The sequence below is a fragment of the Anopheles gambiae genome, chromosome 2 (assembly GCF_943734735.2).
Source record: "Anopheles gambiae chromosome 2, idAnoGambNW_F1_1, whole genome shotgun sequence".
Classification (NCBI taxonomy): Eukaryota; Metazoa; Arthropoda; class Insecta; order Diptera; family Culicidae; genus Anopheles; species Anopheles gambiae.
Window position 1 is genome coordinate 52,837,829 of NC_064601.1, and position 15,754 is coordinate 52,853,582.

The 15,754-nt window shown below is 47.0% G+C and overlaps 2 protein-coding genes across 8 annotated transcripts in view; one reads left to right on the forward strand and one right to left on the reverse strand.

Moving 5' to 3' along the window:
* The first annotated feature begins 447 nt into the window (after window positions 1–447).
* On the forward strand, window positions 448–2,317 carry LOC1274462 (uncharacterized). Its single transcript, XM_313590.3, has 3 exons — window positions 448–692; window positions 756–807; window positions 892–2,317. Exons 1-3 carry the CDS (start codon window positions 667–669, stop codon window positions 2,044–2,046), a joined length of 1,233 nt encoding a protein of 410 aa, XP_313590.3. The 5' UTR covers window positions 448–666; the 3' UTR covers window positions 2,047–2,317.
* LOC1274463 (dedicator of cytokinesis protein 2) overlaps window positions 2,295–15,754 on the reverse strand; it is a 33,984-nt gene continuing 20,524 nt past the window's right edge. The window contains exons 2-11 of one of the 7 annotated variants that reach the window (XM_061645927.1): window positions 12,986–15,209; window positions 12,383–12,911; window positions 10,249–10,362; window positions 7,900–9,783; window positions 7,310–7,818; window positions 7,119–7,226; window positions 6,632–6,739; window positions 5,037–5,112; window positions 4,734–4,949; window positions 2,295–4,649 (exon numbers count right to left, since the gene is read on the reverse strand). In XM_061645927.1, the coding sequence (XP_061501911.1) occupies window positions 4,029–4,649; window positions 4,734–4,949; window positions 5,037–5,112; window positions 6,632–6,739; window positions 7,119–7,226; window positions 7,310–7,818; window positions 7,900–9,783; window positions 10,249–10,362; window positions 12,383–12,911; window positions 12,986–15,209 (6,389 nt within the window). In that variant the 3' untranslated portion in view covers window positions 2,295–4,028. The other 6 variants (XM_061645929.1, XM_061645928.1, XR_009764935.1 and 3 more) reach the window with 6 other exon arrangements.

Below are 15,754 nucleotides of genomic sequence, written 5' to 3' on the forward strand. Positions count from 1 at the left end.
CGATCCGAACCTATCGGGTCGGAGCCATCCGTAGGTCGCCGTTCTAGTTCTAGCGATGCATAACTTCAATGCGAAACCATACAACAGTACAGAGGGAAGGAGAAAGCTCCGCTGTGTTACTATCCCACTAAAAGATGACGTCATCAGTTTTTTTTTAATATTTTTTGAATGCATCAGTCGTTTACCATCTCCTAAACGAAGTCTTTTTAGATTCCTTTTAGGTTGAGGGCTTGGGCCGTTTAGAACTCGTTTAGTGATCGTTCAGTGGATTTGTGGCACTTGGTTTACCGGGTATCCGGTCGTAGTGTCAAAAGTTAAGTGTTTAAAAGTACTGAACTTAATCAAACATAGCCATTTATCAAGTGTATTTTGGTTGAAAAGCGTGATATTCGACTTACCCGAATGCCTCGGGAACGCATAAACCGCATATCTCGGGAACAGACTGTACTTTTTTAAATAATTACAAATGTCCAACAACACTCATGACAATTTTCCACTGTTCACAGTGAATTCTAAAATAAACAACCACAAACTTATCGTTTTTACGTCACAGTCGCGTTAATCACAACTGGCGGCGGTGTTTGGGCTCAAGATATTCGGTATTGTTTGTGGGAAGGTGCATTGGTTTTTGCAGAAGTTCATGTTTTTCTACATTTCTCCGCTACAATGTCTTATTCGCCAGCACCGGATGAGTGAGTGTAATGACCAAGTACGGTGTGTACCGTTTTACTAATAAAATGTTTATAAATTCACAGCGATGCGATAATTGCGGAGGAGGATATGTTTGCAACCGGTGAAGGTTGTTCGGTAAGAGCTGCAAGAAGAACCAAGAGAGAAAGAAGCGAACAATAACAATATATCCTACATCGCATATTCTCTATTTCTATTCAGCAAATTAGCTTCCTAAGCAGTCAATTGCTGGAGGATCACATTTTGGGATTGGACAAAACATTGAACGACTCTAGTGCTACTCTCGCGTTATCGCAGACATCGCCTGGCGTAGACATCGCCTTGCCAAGTTCGCTGCTTCAGGATGGGAAGGGTTCCTTGCCGAGCTCACTAAATCCGACCGGAAAGTATCCGTCGGTGGACGAACTTTGCCCCGCAGATATACATTTTACGGTCATTCCATCCAGCACCCAAGGCTCGGGTTTCATTTTTTCCGAGCAGCTCCAGAAGCTGTTCCTCAAAACGGACAGCATCTGTTCGTTCGATATAGCGTGCCAACTGCCCACCTTCCTACCGCCGACGGGATGGTACGTGCGTGTAATGCTGGTATCACTCGCGCCGGAATCGCAGCACGAATCGATCACGCGCTGCCACAAACACATCGCGCACGATACCGGCCCGGAAGAGATCCGGAAGCATGTAGTGAGGTGTAAGAATGAACAGCACGAATACGTTGGTGCAGATAATGGGCCCTTCTTCGAGGATCGATACGCGGTCCGCGTACCGCTCGATGACGAGGTGCTGTGCGTCAAGATAATGCTACAGTTCGTCTGTCAGAATACGTGCTTCAGGCTGGACCAACGTCGTACCGGGCTGGTATTTACGCTAGAGAACGACCAAGGCAACATATGGGCAAGGCGGGTGGTGCCGGTGAAAATCTGTATCAACTATCGGCGAGACATGCAAAACGAGCAGAATTCAGCGACCAATTTTTTGCCAACTTCGTGCCTTATCGCCGGCAGATCGGACGCACCCGGTACCTCAGCCGTTAGGCGGTACAAAGCTGGACGCCCGGGCAAGCGGCTCCAACGCGGTGGCAAGTTAGGCCTGGGTGGAGGGAGTGTTAACAGAGCGGACCGCACGGTTCCGGTTAGAGCTGCGCGCAACATTGAACCGTGCACGGTGAACATCGAAATGCCCAGTTTGCGAATGGCCAAACGGGTGATGGACAATGCGATTGGCATGGTATCGGCGCAGATTTTGCTGGAAGATGATACGGAGACGAAAAATAGACTTAAGGTGTTTCTGGACAGCATTCGGCGGCAGCGTGACGCGTTATCCATGAGCAATAGCCAGTGTAGCGTAGACCTGCTTTAAAGCTTTAATTATGTGTTTACCTTTTTTTGTAGAAAAGTTGTACGTTTACATTCAATTCAATGTATATTTATTATCCCATTTGAACGAAAATCACGAGCAGTTCCTGTTAAGAGAGAGCGAATCATTTTCCCAAGTTTCCCACAAGAATACTTGCTGTTTTTGTTTTATTCCCGGACGACAAATTGACAAATATTAACCATAATCCTTGTTCCTTGTTTCGGAAAGATGTAAGACAATAAAAGTAAGCATTTTATGCCATTGTTCTAATAAACACTTGATGGCTTTATTTTGCGCTGTCCCAGTGTCTAGATGCATTGTATTGAAATATATCGTAGCGATAGCAAGCTGTTTTTTAACGAATTCACCAGAAAGATTCTCGTCGTGTTGCGCGTAGAAGTAGATCAGTACAGAGTACAGAGTAGATCGAAAACTCTTAAAGCAATATTCCAACTCTTCCGGACTTTATTACGGCATTTCTACTGATCCTCATCCTAGTTCTGTGTGTGGCGGGGCTTGTTTCTTTTATTTTCTCCTATTTTCTCAACCGCGCGACATATACTTAGATCCTTAGGGTAAATAATTGCATCGAATATTTGGTCTATAAATAAGATTGCTTTTACATACTCATACTAACACACACATACTGACACGCTGACACAGTTGATCATCTGGGTCTAGGCGAGTAGAACACCTTGCGCAAATTGTCCTAATCATTAACGGGTGCCCGTCTTTAATATGCGCAACTACACAGTTTTTCCAACATATCTGTTTCTAAGTAGTTAGTAACGCGTTATTTTAATACCACTCATATGCACACCGCTGGCACCAAGGCCAAAAATGGTCCAGAGTATCATGGGGAAGCGCGACGACCTGCGCTTCCTGCTCGTGTTTGCGTCAGAGGATGGTTTGGGTAAGAGAATGAACAAAAAACACAAACATATAATTTATCCTTATCTTTCTTTGGTCATTTCGAAACTGTTACCACCTTTACAGCAGAAGGTTACATCGCTAAAATCAGCAAAACAATCTTCTGTACATGTTATGGGCTTCTTAAATAACGGTCTCTTTTTTGTATCTTGTACATACATCCTTCGCTACATTACCGGAAGACACACTGAAACTTAAGCGTGAAACGGAAAGTGCCCATCAACAGGCGCGATATATACATACACACTACACGTTATTAAACTATAAAACCTCAACAAGCTAAATCAACATCATTAAAAAATATGGCCTTTTCCTTCTCTAATGCGAATGCTTTGTCGAAAACAATCCAAACTAAACACACACTGATAGGCAATCATATATAAGTCCGTCACGGTAATGCACATCTCTGACCCGATGCTACACTGGCTGCAGTTGCTGCATGTTGCTGGTGTTGCGAAGGTCAGTAAACTTTTACCCTAATTATGAAAGGTATTGTTGCAATGAATTGACTTATGATAAATGTCACTTCTCACCACCTCGATCTCGTTCTCCGTTGTGCAGTTGTGCACATCCTAACGATCCCCCCGCTCCCCTGCTCCCTCCTCCATCACCACACCAACACAAACCGTTGTCAGTCTTTCTCGTCGCTATAAAATTCGGTTCTAAAATTGGCTATCTAAAACAACCCTGTTTCACATTTCCATTTCCTTGTCACAGTGCACTGTTGAAACACACACACATACGCTCTCCTGTAGGCCAGCCTATATTACCACTCCATTCCACAATATCTCCTGCGCGTACTTTACCAAAGGAAGAAAAGTTATTGCAAATACCGCTCAAGAAGCAAGACGTTGCTCTAGTTTCTTTTGTACTTAGTATGTTTTTCTTAATTAGTCTGTTTGTATGTGTGTGTCTCTGTCTCTCCCTCTCTTTTTGTTGAATTTTTCTAATAAACACTCCCATACAATTTGATGTAAATGCAATAACGAAACTTTAACGTTATCTCATTAGGCTTTTCAATTCCAATCGCCATTCACGCGTGGAGTTCTGTCCGATCATACCTTACTATTGCGTGCCGGTTTCGGTGGTGGTGTTGGGGGCCGTTTTCGATCATCGTACCCTCCCGCCGGCGTTGGACTACTGCAGCCGGTGATGGTGGAGGAGCTGGAGTTGATCACGATTACGCTGTGATTTCTCGTTTCAACCACGTCGTACGAAGCGTTAACCGCCACCACCGTAGTAGTGCCGCCGGCAGCAGCCGTTGTACCACCCATCAGTGGTTTAAATGTTATGTAGTGGCTTGCATTGCTTGGCTGCTGCTGCTGCTGCTGTATGTTGGCGGCAGCTGGCGACGACTGCCGTTGGTCGGCATTCGCCTTACCACTCGGCATCATGCTGTAGTCACCATCGGTTCGTGTTTTCAGCGGCAATGGTGGCGGTACACTATCCTCTTCCGAGGTGGTCGAGCCGTTGGTAATGATTGAATTGCGATTACTGCTGCTGTCACCGGAACCGATCGAGTTGCTGTCGCCGCCTGCCATGGTGCTGCTGTTCGGAGCCGCACCACCACCACCAGGCAGTGATCTGCTGCCCATCGTGGGAGTAGCAATGCTTGGCGGTCTCGATAGGCGCTTTTCTTTCTCCACCTCCGAACGTAGCGGTCGTTTTGGATGCAACTAAAACAAAGCAGAAGCAATATTGGGTTTTGGTTTAAACTGGCCAGCAACACTAATCAACCTATGGTGGTGCATTTTCTTTACCTCTTCGGTTAGTTCAAACACGGGCAACGAGTTGGTTGGTGTAGTTGCCGTTGAAACGGTGGTTGTAGCGCCAGTGGGCGATAGCAGACTGAGCGGACCACCGCCACTGTCCCTGTCGGATTGGCCGATGCTGGAATTATGCTCGCTTGCCGTCGGTATGGGACTAGTGTAGAATTGACTGTTGGAAACCGACAAACTTAACGACTCTCGATCCATCTTGGGTGTTGAAAAGAGTGGGAGAAAAACACACATTAATAATCCTTGTTACAATGGGTGACAGACAAGACGTTAAGGGTTACATACTTTGCGACTCGATCGTCGTTTGGTGAGCGTTTTATCCTTTTTCGCCTTCGATCCGGGCGATGTGCCGAGGGACGTTCTGTCGTAATCAACAAAATTAGGATGAAAACCAAAATTAAAACATAATACATAAACGAAAGGAAAGGCCAAATAAACACAGGAATACATAATGCACGCGTTTATACACAACAAAAACTCATTATGAGTGAAAGAAAAGAGGTCAAACCAATATTCACAACAATTGGTAACAACAAAAAGAGAGAGAGAGAGAGAGGAACGGGAGAAACAATCGAAATATAAATGAGAGCGGATAGGAAATGGGTATTGGTAATAGAAAATCTAAACACACCAAAAACAAAAATGCGTAATGCGATTGATAGGATAGGAACCAAACCGAAAAGGGATGAAATTTAATGCTGAAGAAAGGAAAATATATGCTGCGACATGATTTTCCCGTTCGAGTGCAGTATGTGCGATGATAGGTCGAGTCTGCAAACCGTAGATCGTGATCGCGAGATCACCGAAGCGAGATAAGCGCGCACCAGAAAGGAAGAAACCAAGGAAGAAAGGATACACATTATTGTTGCTGCTATAGGACCACCCAGAAAAGAAAGCTTGATGAAGCGTTGCTACTAATGCGGTATGATGCGTATGCGCATGGAGAGAGTGCTCAGTTGTTCTAAGTTTGTCACTGAACTGATACAGTTTGCTGTTGTTTGGGCATGATCATATTCATAGTTATCAACAGTAACTGGGTGTTAGTGCGTTTGTGGTGAAACAAAGATCCTGAAATGGGCCCATCCACCGTGGGTTCAGTCTCGTGAGGTGGAGGAATCGTGTGTACACTAGCGGTGGTCGTGATTTCGCTTTTGTACGCCGTTGTCACTTGCCAGCTTCAGGAAGAATGTCGCAAGGGACATTGCACGAAAGGGGGGAGGGACACAGAAGTAGAATCGAAATGCACACACACAGTCAAACGCACACGAACTCACAGCGAACCGTATTTTCCATAGCACCAGCCGAGTGTCCTTCTGCCGCCATCGTTCTGAAGCGAATGTATGTCCACGAAATGCAATGCCCCGGGGGGTAAGTGCGCCTACTAGCGCGTGATGCTCTACATTGGCCTAATTGCGTTATGATCCGATCCGATTATTCTTGCTAATGTCATCCGAAGCTTTTGCCACCAGTTAAACATGATGGCGTGAGTAAAAGACGCGTTATTAATGCGCTTCAACCGAAATTGGCTGCACATCGCTACTAAAGATCACCAGAAAGTACCAACAGCGACCTTCACAATTAGAAGATTGCGTACCGTTTTTATGGAAGACAAATTAAATGGTAAAAGAAACACAACGAAGGAATGTAAATAGATAATTCTATCACAAGCGTACTAAACAACACACACACACAGGTATTGTGCCTTTGTAAGAAGTGTTTCAGGTGTACCAATGTTTCTGTACTGAATTGCTTCGATCGATCAGTGTATGCGTGTGTGCATCCGGTGGCTCAAGAGCAACCAGACTGGTGTGTAGTGCTGAATGCAATTGCTGTTTTGGCACAGATGAAAACACAAGCGAATAATTTGGTATTATACGAACTGTCGCAATTTGGTGCCAATCTTGGATGATAGGTTGGAAATCAATTTCCCGCCGGACCCATTTGCCGTGAAACTGGACAAACTTATTCGATCGAACTCGAAGAAGTCACTAAAACACATTCCAATTGGTGCAATCGTTTGCGGTAGAGGTTGCATTTGGGTGGGGATTAGAATTTTGCATTCAATCATGCGGTCGTTAAACCAGTACACCGTCGGTGAAGGGTATAATTTGGTGGCGGGGTAAAAAGGGAAAGGGAAAAAATGAAACACATTTCAATAAACATACATGTTCTGCGCGGTTTTTTTGGGTCGTTGTTGTTTGCAGGGTGTATACAAATTGACCGTAAGTGTTCTTTACATCATTGCCTAGGCTGATGGTTCGCGCTGATGCTCCTAGGTCAATTTGTATCTCCCGATAAATGTTTGTAACACTCCAAAAAACGGGGAGAATAAACGTTTGGTGCCTCGAACGACCGAATGCTACTTACCTAGCTAAGTTGACCGTGTTAAAGTTGGCCAAGTTGGCGATGGTGTTTTTGAAACCTCCCGAACTAGTCGTCGTTGGTCGACTGTTTTGGTTCTTCGAGATTCCGCTACTACAAAAAAAGCAATGGCAGAAACAAAACCCGTTAGCTTGTGATGCACATTGTAACTCGCAACACTATGAAGTGGCACTTACTCGGACGATCCAATGCTCGTTTCCGACAAACGACTAGAATCCATGCTCATCTGGGGCTGGTTGGCAGAGATGTGCCGGCGCAGGGTTACCTCCGCGTCGCGGTCGATCTTTATATCCGTCATCCGTTTGCCGTACTTTGCCTCCACATTCGCCTGAATCGTGGCGAAACATTTCTCGAGCTGATCGTGGAACGGTAGCAAGATAGCAGGAGTTTTCATCTTGTGCAGCAGCAATGCCACTTCGAGCAGTGGAATCTGGGATGCGATCAGATCCTTCAGACGCGCCACAAGACGATCGTCACCCGGGTGGCGTTCAAGATATTCGGGCGTCAGGAATGCTTCCTCGTAGATCGGAAGCCCACCATTGATAGCGGCATCAACCACGCCCTTGATGATGGCGCTTAGCGAGTGCACCGGTATCCGAGGGTCATTCTGATGCTCCAGTACCAGCTCGCGAATAGCGCGGTTCTTTGCATCGACCGTTTCGATAGCCATCTCGATCGGAGAAATCTGTGGAAGAGAAACGGCACCAAAATCATCCACTTTAGTACATGAAAGTGTGTTGCAGCGGTAAAAGCTGGCACAACTTACCATGATGGTTTCGGTAGATTTCACCGGGAACCAGCGTAGAATGCCCGGCAAAGGATCGGTCGTCCGCATGATGGTGCGCTCGTACGAGGTGCCGGCAATATCGTCCCCACTTACGCCACTTTCCCGTATGGGGCGGGAAAACTGGAACTCGCTCACGTTGTTCGATTTGTAGAACTTCACTATATTCGAAGCGATCGTTTGCGTGTTCTTGCCGCCGAAGCGTATGTCCTGGCTGACCGGATCAACTTTGACGATTTGAATGAACTGGCCCTCGCACTCGCGGATCTCCGGGCCGGGTGTGAGCGTTGTCAGCAGTTCGGCCCGCGGATGTTGACTCAGTATGCGCATGTTGAACGATCCTGCATCCTCGTACTCGTTGCCCCGATACACAAACTCTTTGTTGCGCAAAAACTCCGGAAATCCGGCACCGTAGAAGGTGACGCGGTAGTAGATCGATTCGTACCGCGTCGTACGCAGTATGTTTTCGTAAAACTGCGACATTTTCTTGTACAGTTCGCTCAAACTCAGATAGTCGTACACCTCGTTTTCGTACTGCTGGGCCAGCTCCTTGCACAGATCGATGGCACATTCCCACATCTTGCCCTTGTCGAACAGGTCGATCATGCTGCGGTACAGCTGCACCTTCAGGGTGCGATGCGTGGGGCAGCAATAGTGGCGCTTGGATTTCAGCAACAGCGACAACGGCGTCTCGTCCCAGTTCAGCTCATTGCTGTGCAGCTTCAGCGTGTACGCCGCCTCGGTGAAGTTGTCGAACTCCATGTGCAGCTCGTACAGCTTGTCGACGTAGCGAATGTACATCTCCTTCCGATTCACGTCCGAGTAGAACTGCAGCAGGCTTACCGTGCACGCCATTCGATTTTCCTTACTCTCATCGTGTATCAGACAGCGGTACTCAAGCAGCTTCTCCATCAGCCGGGTTAGTACCTGCACGCACTGCACACCGTACGTTTGCAGGGTGGCGTGGTTGCTGCACGATTCGTGCATGATCTCGTAAAACAAATCCTTGTACTCCGCATCGCCGTACCCGCCTTCGATGTAGTGGTCCAGCTTTTCGATGATTTCCTTCTCGAAGTCGTTGAAATTGCCCTTTATGTGGGCCGTGTTTCGCTTCGTATCGCCGTAGCTCTCCATCGCGTACTTCGAGCTGTAATACTCGCACTGCATCATGTCGAAGAAGATCGGTATGGTCGCCCGGCGCAGATCCTCCTCCGGGATCATGCTCATCTCCAGGATCGGTCCGACGAGCCGCGGCACAAACATGATCTTGTGCTCGCCCAGGTTGAACCACATCTTCCGTATCTCGAACACCGTCTCCCGCCGTATGTCGCGATAGGTGCTGCGTATGACCGACTGTTTCGTCTTGCTGAACAGATTCAGCTGCAGGGCCGGCTGCGTAAGGAACGTGATGGAGCACTGGAAGTAGTTCGACCAGACCTGCTTCTCGAACGGGCTGAAAAACTGATCCATTATGATGGCGGCAAAGTGGCGCAAGCTGCCGAGGATCACCATGTTCTGATGCATGATCATGTCCAGCCAGTCGATCGGGAAGACTGGCTTCGAGACCAGCTCCTGGAACACGAGCAGGATCTCGGTGAGAAAGTCGAGCAGATCGTAGCTCGTCAGGAAGCTGCGCACATAGCACTGATAGTGCGCCTCGGTCATGCTGCGAAAGATCCCGAGCATGATCGCGACCAGATTGCCGACGAGCGGATTGCTCCGGTCCATCGCGATCGAGCTCTGGATTACGGTTCGCAGCAGAATCAGCATTATGTCCCGGATGTCACTGTCTACCGGGCCGATGTCCTCTTCGCTCTGGAACAGTAGCTCCAACATGTTGTTCATGATATTAACACACTCAGCAACCTAGAGAGGTGTGCGGAAGCAACATTCGAGAAAAGCGCAAAGGATGGAAGAAATAAAGTCACGTTAACTAATGATACAGCAAAAGTATAGCAGCAGAAACAGCTTCCTGAAAGACGACCGGATTGAATTTGTGCTACAGCTATACCTTCAATCGAAAATAACAATTGCGCACACTCTGTGTTACACTCTGCAAAAGAAAAACTTGTCACACTCAAACTATCAGGCATCAAAATTAGTGCTTTCTGGTGGTAGCATTGCACACAAAGCTTATACTTAAACAATACGATTTAAAGTAAGAAAAGTACTGTAATGCTCGATCGAGCCCACTGTACTGGATAGTGTAGTGGATAGTTACTTGCATTGCGCGCGCACACTCGTATAGGTATATTTGTATTATGAATTTTGTATGAATAAGATAATAATCGTCGAAGAGCAATTAGGAGAAGAAAGTAGAGTAAACAATACCTTCGTCTTAGCGGTGGTTTCGCGCGTGTGAAGCTGGGATTTGCTTTCCCCAAGCACTCTAGCTGCTTTGGTAAGATTTTTCTCCTGCTGCCGTATGTCGAACATAAAGTCACCCTGTGTACCGCGCATTGCGTGATAAAAGTGCATCATCACCGCATCACACCACCAGCACGCACACACGAGCACGTATGTATGTTTATATTTATATGTACGTAACCAAATCACATCACCATCATTTTACCATTTGTTCACCATCATCATTGCCATCATCAATTTCATCGTCAACCCGTGTGGAGAGAAGGATCAGTATTGTGTGGTGCAGGACACACAAAGCGGCACAAAGGATTGTGTTTCCGGAGGAGGGATTTTATATGTATCGTGTTGTCAGGTGTGTCATTTTTGTGAACATTGTATTGGCCAGAGTAGTAGCAAGTAGAGGACATTTTTTTCAAATTTGCGCACGCATTTACAGGTTTTCATTTAAAAATTTAATCGAGAATGAGAAAAACGAATGTAAGAATATTATGCAAATATCATGTTTGTATCGTTTGTAAACAAAATGAAAAGAATCATAAGAAATAAAACAAAGAAAGCAAAACCATTTTTAGAAGAAATTATTTACCAAATTGTTCGTGTTTGATTGGATTTAACAAAAAAGCAAATAAATAAAGCGCAAACAGCATAATTTTAGGGGATCGAGTTCGTGTTCATTTTTTGTTTGTTTTGGGGCACGTTGAATTGGTTTCAGTCCAGGAGCATCGTGTTTAAGTGTTGTGGAGTATATGTGGAGTTTCCAACCACCGGATGGAGAATGAATTGATTTGGATATTTTTGTTTGTTTGTAGTGGTACGATGTTTTTTGGTGATTATTTGTTGATTATGTCCGTTTGGGTTGAGTGTTTTTTGTGGGCGACAGCAACGGGGAAAATCGGGATGGGAAAAGGGTACGGGGGAGATGAGTTATTTCGAGGCGTTGGGAATGCAAAAAGGGGCGAGGGAAGGAAAAAAGAAAAAGAAAACACAACTTGTTAAACTTCTCGGTATTATTAATCGACACGTAATTGCTACGAAACAGTAGTTTACCCTAGATACCGAAACTTAACATTCATTCCCGAAACGTTTGACAGGTGGGTGGTGGGTGGATGATGTGTTCAAGATAGGGATGCACCAAATAGGATGATCATTGGACTATTTGCATGAAGATAGATGGAGAGAGTGATGTTAATACACGAAATGACACAAAGTAAGCTAACCCCTTGATGAAGTGTCTAGTGAGCTTTACATGATGGTAATGTTACAATTTGATTTGACAAAATAAATACGGGTGAGTTTTGATGCACGAAATACTAAGATACCATTTCAGTGTGGGATCACTAGTGTGAAGAGTGTTTCCGGTATGCAGAAGGAAAATGATGAATGGATGGATGGAATGGAAAATGGTGAGAGGGATGACAGATAAGGAAAAGTTGTGCTCGGATGCACTCAATATCAGTTGACAACTCGGGGAGGGCGGTGATGATTGATTGCAGATTCAGGTGGTGATTGGTGTTGTGAGATGAAATATGTAACCAAATCCTTTCGCGCACGTGGGTCAATTGGTGCGGGAAGAAAGGTCAAAGAACTTCGTGCAAGATGAGAGGAAAAATAACGCACACACTAGAAGGACATGTGAAGATGCGGTGATTGTGAAAATCATGCTTCGTTTGATCGTACCAGAAAACGCATATAAAACATGATAACGTACAATACGCAATGCAGTACACGACAGCACGAACAGCAACCAGTGTACAGGAAGCTATCTCGTCCACAGGATAGCAGCTAAACGCGTGCCTGGTGGTGCTGTTGGAACTACCGTTTACACGTAAAATAAGTGCGAGCAGAAGAACAAACGACAGGCAAACATAAAATGGAGCACACACACACACACATAGAGAAAGTAAGATAGTGGCAGTGAAAGTTGGTGTCGTAAAAGATGGACAGCACAGCACACACAGAGAGCAAACGTACGTACGCAAATCAAACGTATTGCATGCAAAAATGAAAACAAAATAGTCACACAAACAGGCACAAAAAACGAGCACAAACAGAGTTTGAAAGAGTTTGCTACCGTTGGGGAGGGCAACGCATTACGTACCTCTTCCTTGCTCTCCAGCTTATCCTTAATCTGCCGACAGAACACGGGCAGCAGAATCGCGCGACATTTGGGCAGCTTGAACAGCTTCGAATCGACCACATCCTTGATGCATGTCATCTTCGATTGGTTCAGCCGGCCGGTCGGTACGTTCGTTATAATGTCCACGATTTTCTGGCTCAGCTTGACCGGATCGTACACCTGCATCAGATCGGACGCAATGATGTGCAGATACTTGAGCAGTGCACCCTGCGACTTGAGCAGGTCGTTCTGGTACTTGATCAGCTCGGAGAAGGATTCGAGCAGCTCCTCGAGGTTAGCGACGAACAGCTCCCGGTCCTTGTCCTGGTTCAGATTGGCAAACAGTAGCCGAGAGCGAATGATGAACTTCATGATGTACTGCAGGTACTTTGTGGTGCGATAGAGCGCCTCGTCATTTTCGTTCACCGTGTATATGTTCGCCATGGCACGATCCTTCGAAATGTTGTTTATGGCATTCCGGATGTGCGTCTGTACTACATTGATAAGTTTTCTAAAAAGAAAAAAAGGAGAATCGTTCGCATTACACGAGTGAACTAATGCAACGGACCTACTCGCGATACTTACTCGTAAGCCAAGGTGGCTGAGAAGCTTTCATTGATGTACAGATCGAGCACGGACTGAAAGTGTTGGTACTTCAGGTCGTACACGATCTCGATCAGCCGAAGCAGGCATTTGAACACCAAATTATCGTACTTGGCTGGGTCGTCATTCGAGACCAGTATGTTGAAGAGAGCGTCCAGAATGTCCTGCAGAAACTTGACCACCTCTTCGCACCGCACATTCATCAGGGCGTTTAGCGATTCTTCCATCTTTTCCTTCCTGGACGACCAGTTCAGCAGCCCCAGAATGTCCACGTTCTGCGTCAGCTTGGTGCTACACAAGTTGGTTTCGATGATGAAGCTGTCTTTCGACGCGAGACTGAACCCGCTGGTCGATGGTTTGGAGCTCCCGTTCGGCAGTTCCTCCGCCAGCGACGGCAGGCTTAGGTAGTTAAACTGCGTCTCGTCGTCGTACTTTTTGTGATCAATTTTGTACACCAGCAGCGTGTGGCGTTTGTGCTGCAGCGTGGTGCCATCGTCGTTCATCAATCGCACGTAGGACAGGCCGAACGGTTTCTCCGACCGATCCTTTGCCTCGTTCGAGCTGCGGTGCTTGAAGGTGAACCGCAAATGGCACTGCTTGAACTCCTCGATCGGCACGTCGATCTTAAACGTTTCGCCCCACTTTGGTCGATCCTCGTGGTAGTAAATGACGGATTTGTACTCGTTCAGTGCGTTTCCTCCCCCACCGTAGCTGATGACGCCCGGGATGGCGACACCGTGCTTGTTGCAAACGTACGCCGTCACCTCGATGTTTTTGTCACTGCTCTTCGAACCCTTGGAAAACTCGCCGGACACCAGCGTCAGGTATAGATCGTTTCGCACGTCACCGGGAAAGATCACCTCGGGGAAGCCCATTTTGCGAGCGAACGTCACATTGCCCAGCACCAGGTGCGGGTACTCGTCCCGGACCTGCTTGATGTCACCGAACAGTATGTCCACACTGATCCAGATCGCCGCATCGCTCTTTTCGCCCAGGTCTTTGTTAGTGATCAGCTTGCGCAGTGTCGTTTCTAGCGGTTCCTTTTCGCATGGAATGAACGGCATTTTGAGCTGCGTATCGCTTTTGAAATCTTCGGAACGTTTTATGATCGGCTGTAGATCCAATGTTGCCACACCGAACGGTCGGCGCATATGGAACTCATTGCTCGCACTCGACGAATGACACGACCCGATGGAAGGTGTACCGGAGCTGGATGTGCTGCTTCCTCCTCCAGCTCCGCCCCCTGGTCCTGGCGAGGATGGATTGCTCATCTGCGTTGTTAGATGATTGCGATGCGACTTGTAGCTCCCGCTGCCCGTGGAGTTCGCCATGCTGCTGCGCCGCAGATCCGTATCCTTCCCGTCCATGGCACCGATCCGCACGACGTACGCTACCAGATATATCTTGTTGCGGCTCAAATCATTGCCGGACAGATCCGTGAACAGCACCTTAATGTTGTTGAACTGATCCAGATCGGCGGCCATGCCCTGGCGACTCCACTTCACCACGTAGTTCTCCGTTATAGCTCGCATCTCATCGCCATCGTACAGTGTGAACAGTATCTCCGTGTCCTCACTTAACCGGCACACGAAATTGTGCACCGACAGCAGCAGGTTGTGCGAATGGCGATTAACGATATCCAGATTGCGGTTCTTGCTGCTGGAAGTGTTTGCCCGCTTGATCCGATCGACCGCGTTCAGATGATGCTCGTACAGCTGGGTGGTGGAGGTGCGCTCTATATCCACGATGTTGCCACCGTCATCTCGTACCACCATGTCCAGATTTAGGATCTTGTTGCCCGTGTCAATTTCGCTCGTGGCCTTCAGTTTGATGTTCTTCATCTCATCCACGGGCAGGTTGCCGGACAGTAGCTGCGACCGCAATCTGATCAGTTCCAGCATTTTGCTCTGAATCAGCTTGAAGGAAGGATGTGTCGATAGGTACAGTCGGCGGTACAGATACTGCCATTCCCTCAGTACAGTTGTGATTTCCTCAACGATTTCACTGCGCTTTATCACCAGATCGCCATCGCGGGAGGTTTTGTTTTCCACCAGGTGGACGTACGCCTTCGGAAAGATGCCAGTTGCACCGGAGCAGCTGTTGCAGCCGTAGTACCAATGGTAGGACTCCTGCTCGATCACTACCGTGTCACCGACGTCCAGATCGATGTGGTGCTGCTTTTCGAGAGCCGTGTAGTTCGCTTTTGCTGTTGAACGGAGAAAGGAACAAACAGAACTGATTAGTACCGTTGTGCTGGTCCGGTGCATCCGCAACCAGAAAGTGCCCATTGCGTTCATCTGTCCCCCGGTGTCGGAGGGGATCGACGGGAATCTATTTGCATCCGGCGATATCATTTTGGATTCGGGTCACGGTGACCTTCGCAGCTTGTTTATTAGCCACATAACATGGTGGGCGAAAAACAAACGAAACTGATGTCTGTACGGGGAGTTAATTCTATGCGCTGGTTGAAAACACTGAAGCATGATGCTAATCCGATTCCAGCAATCAGTCTCTGCGTTATGGTGCAGGAGCGTGCAGGAGCTTTTCGCTCATATGTCTCCCCTATTTCCCACGAATAGCACTAGCACTGCGGTTTACCCCATGCAGACCCGTGCGAATGTTGATTGAACAAGATTCAATTAATTAATGCTTCACAATGGTCAAGAACACAATCAGTGAAAAAAGAGAGTGGAGTTGGAAACAAAGGACGTTTTATTATATTGTGGTACGGTATTACTGTATAACCAGTAC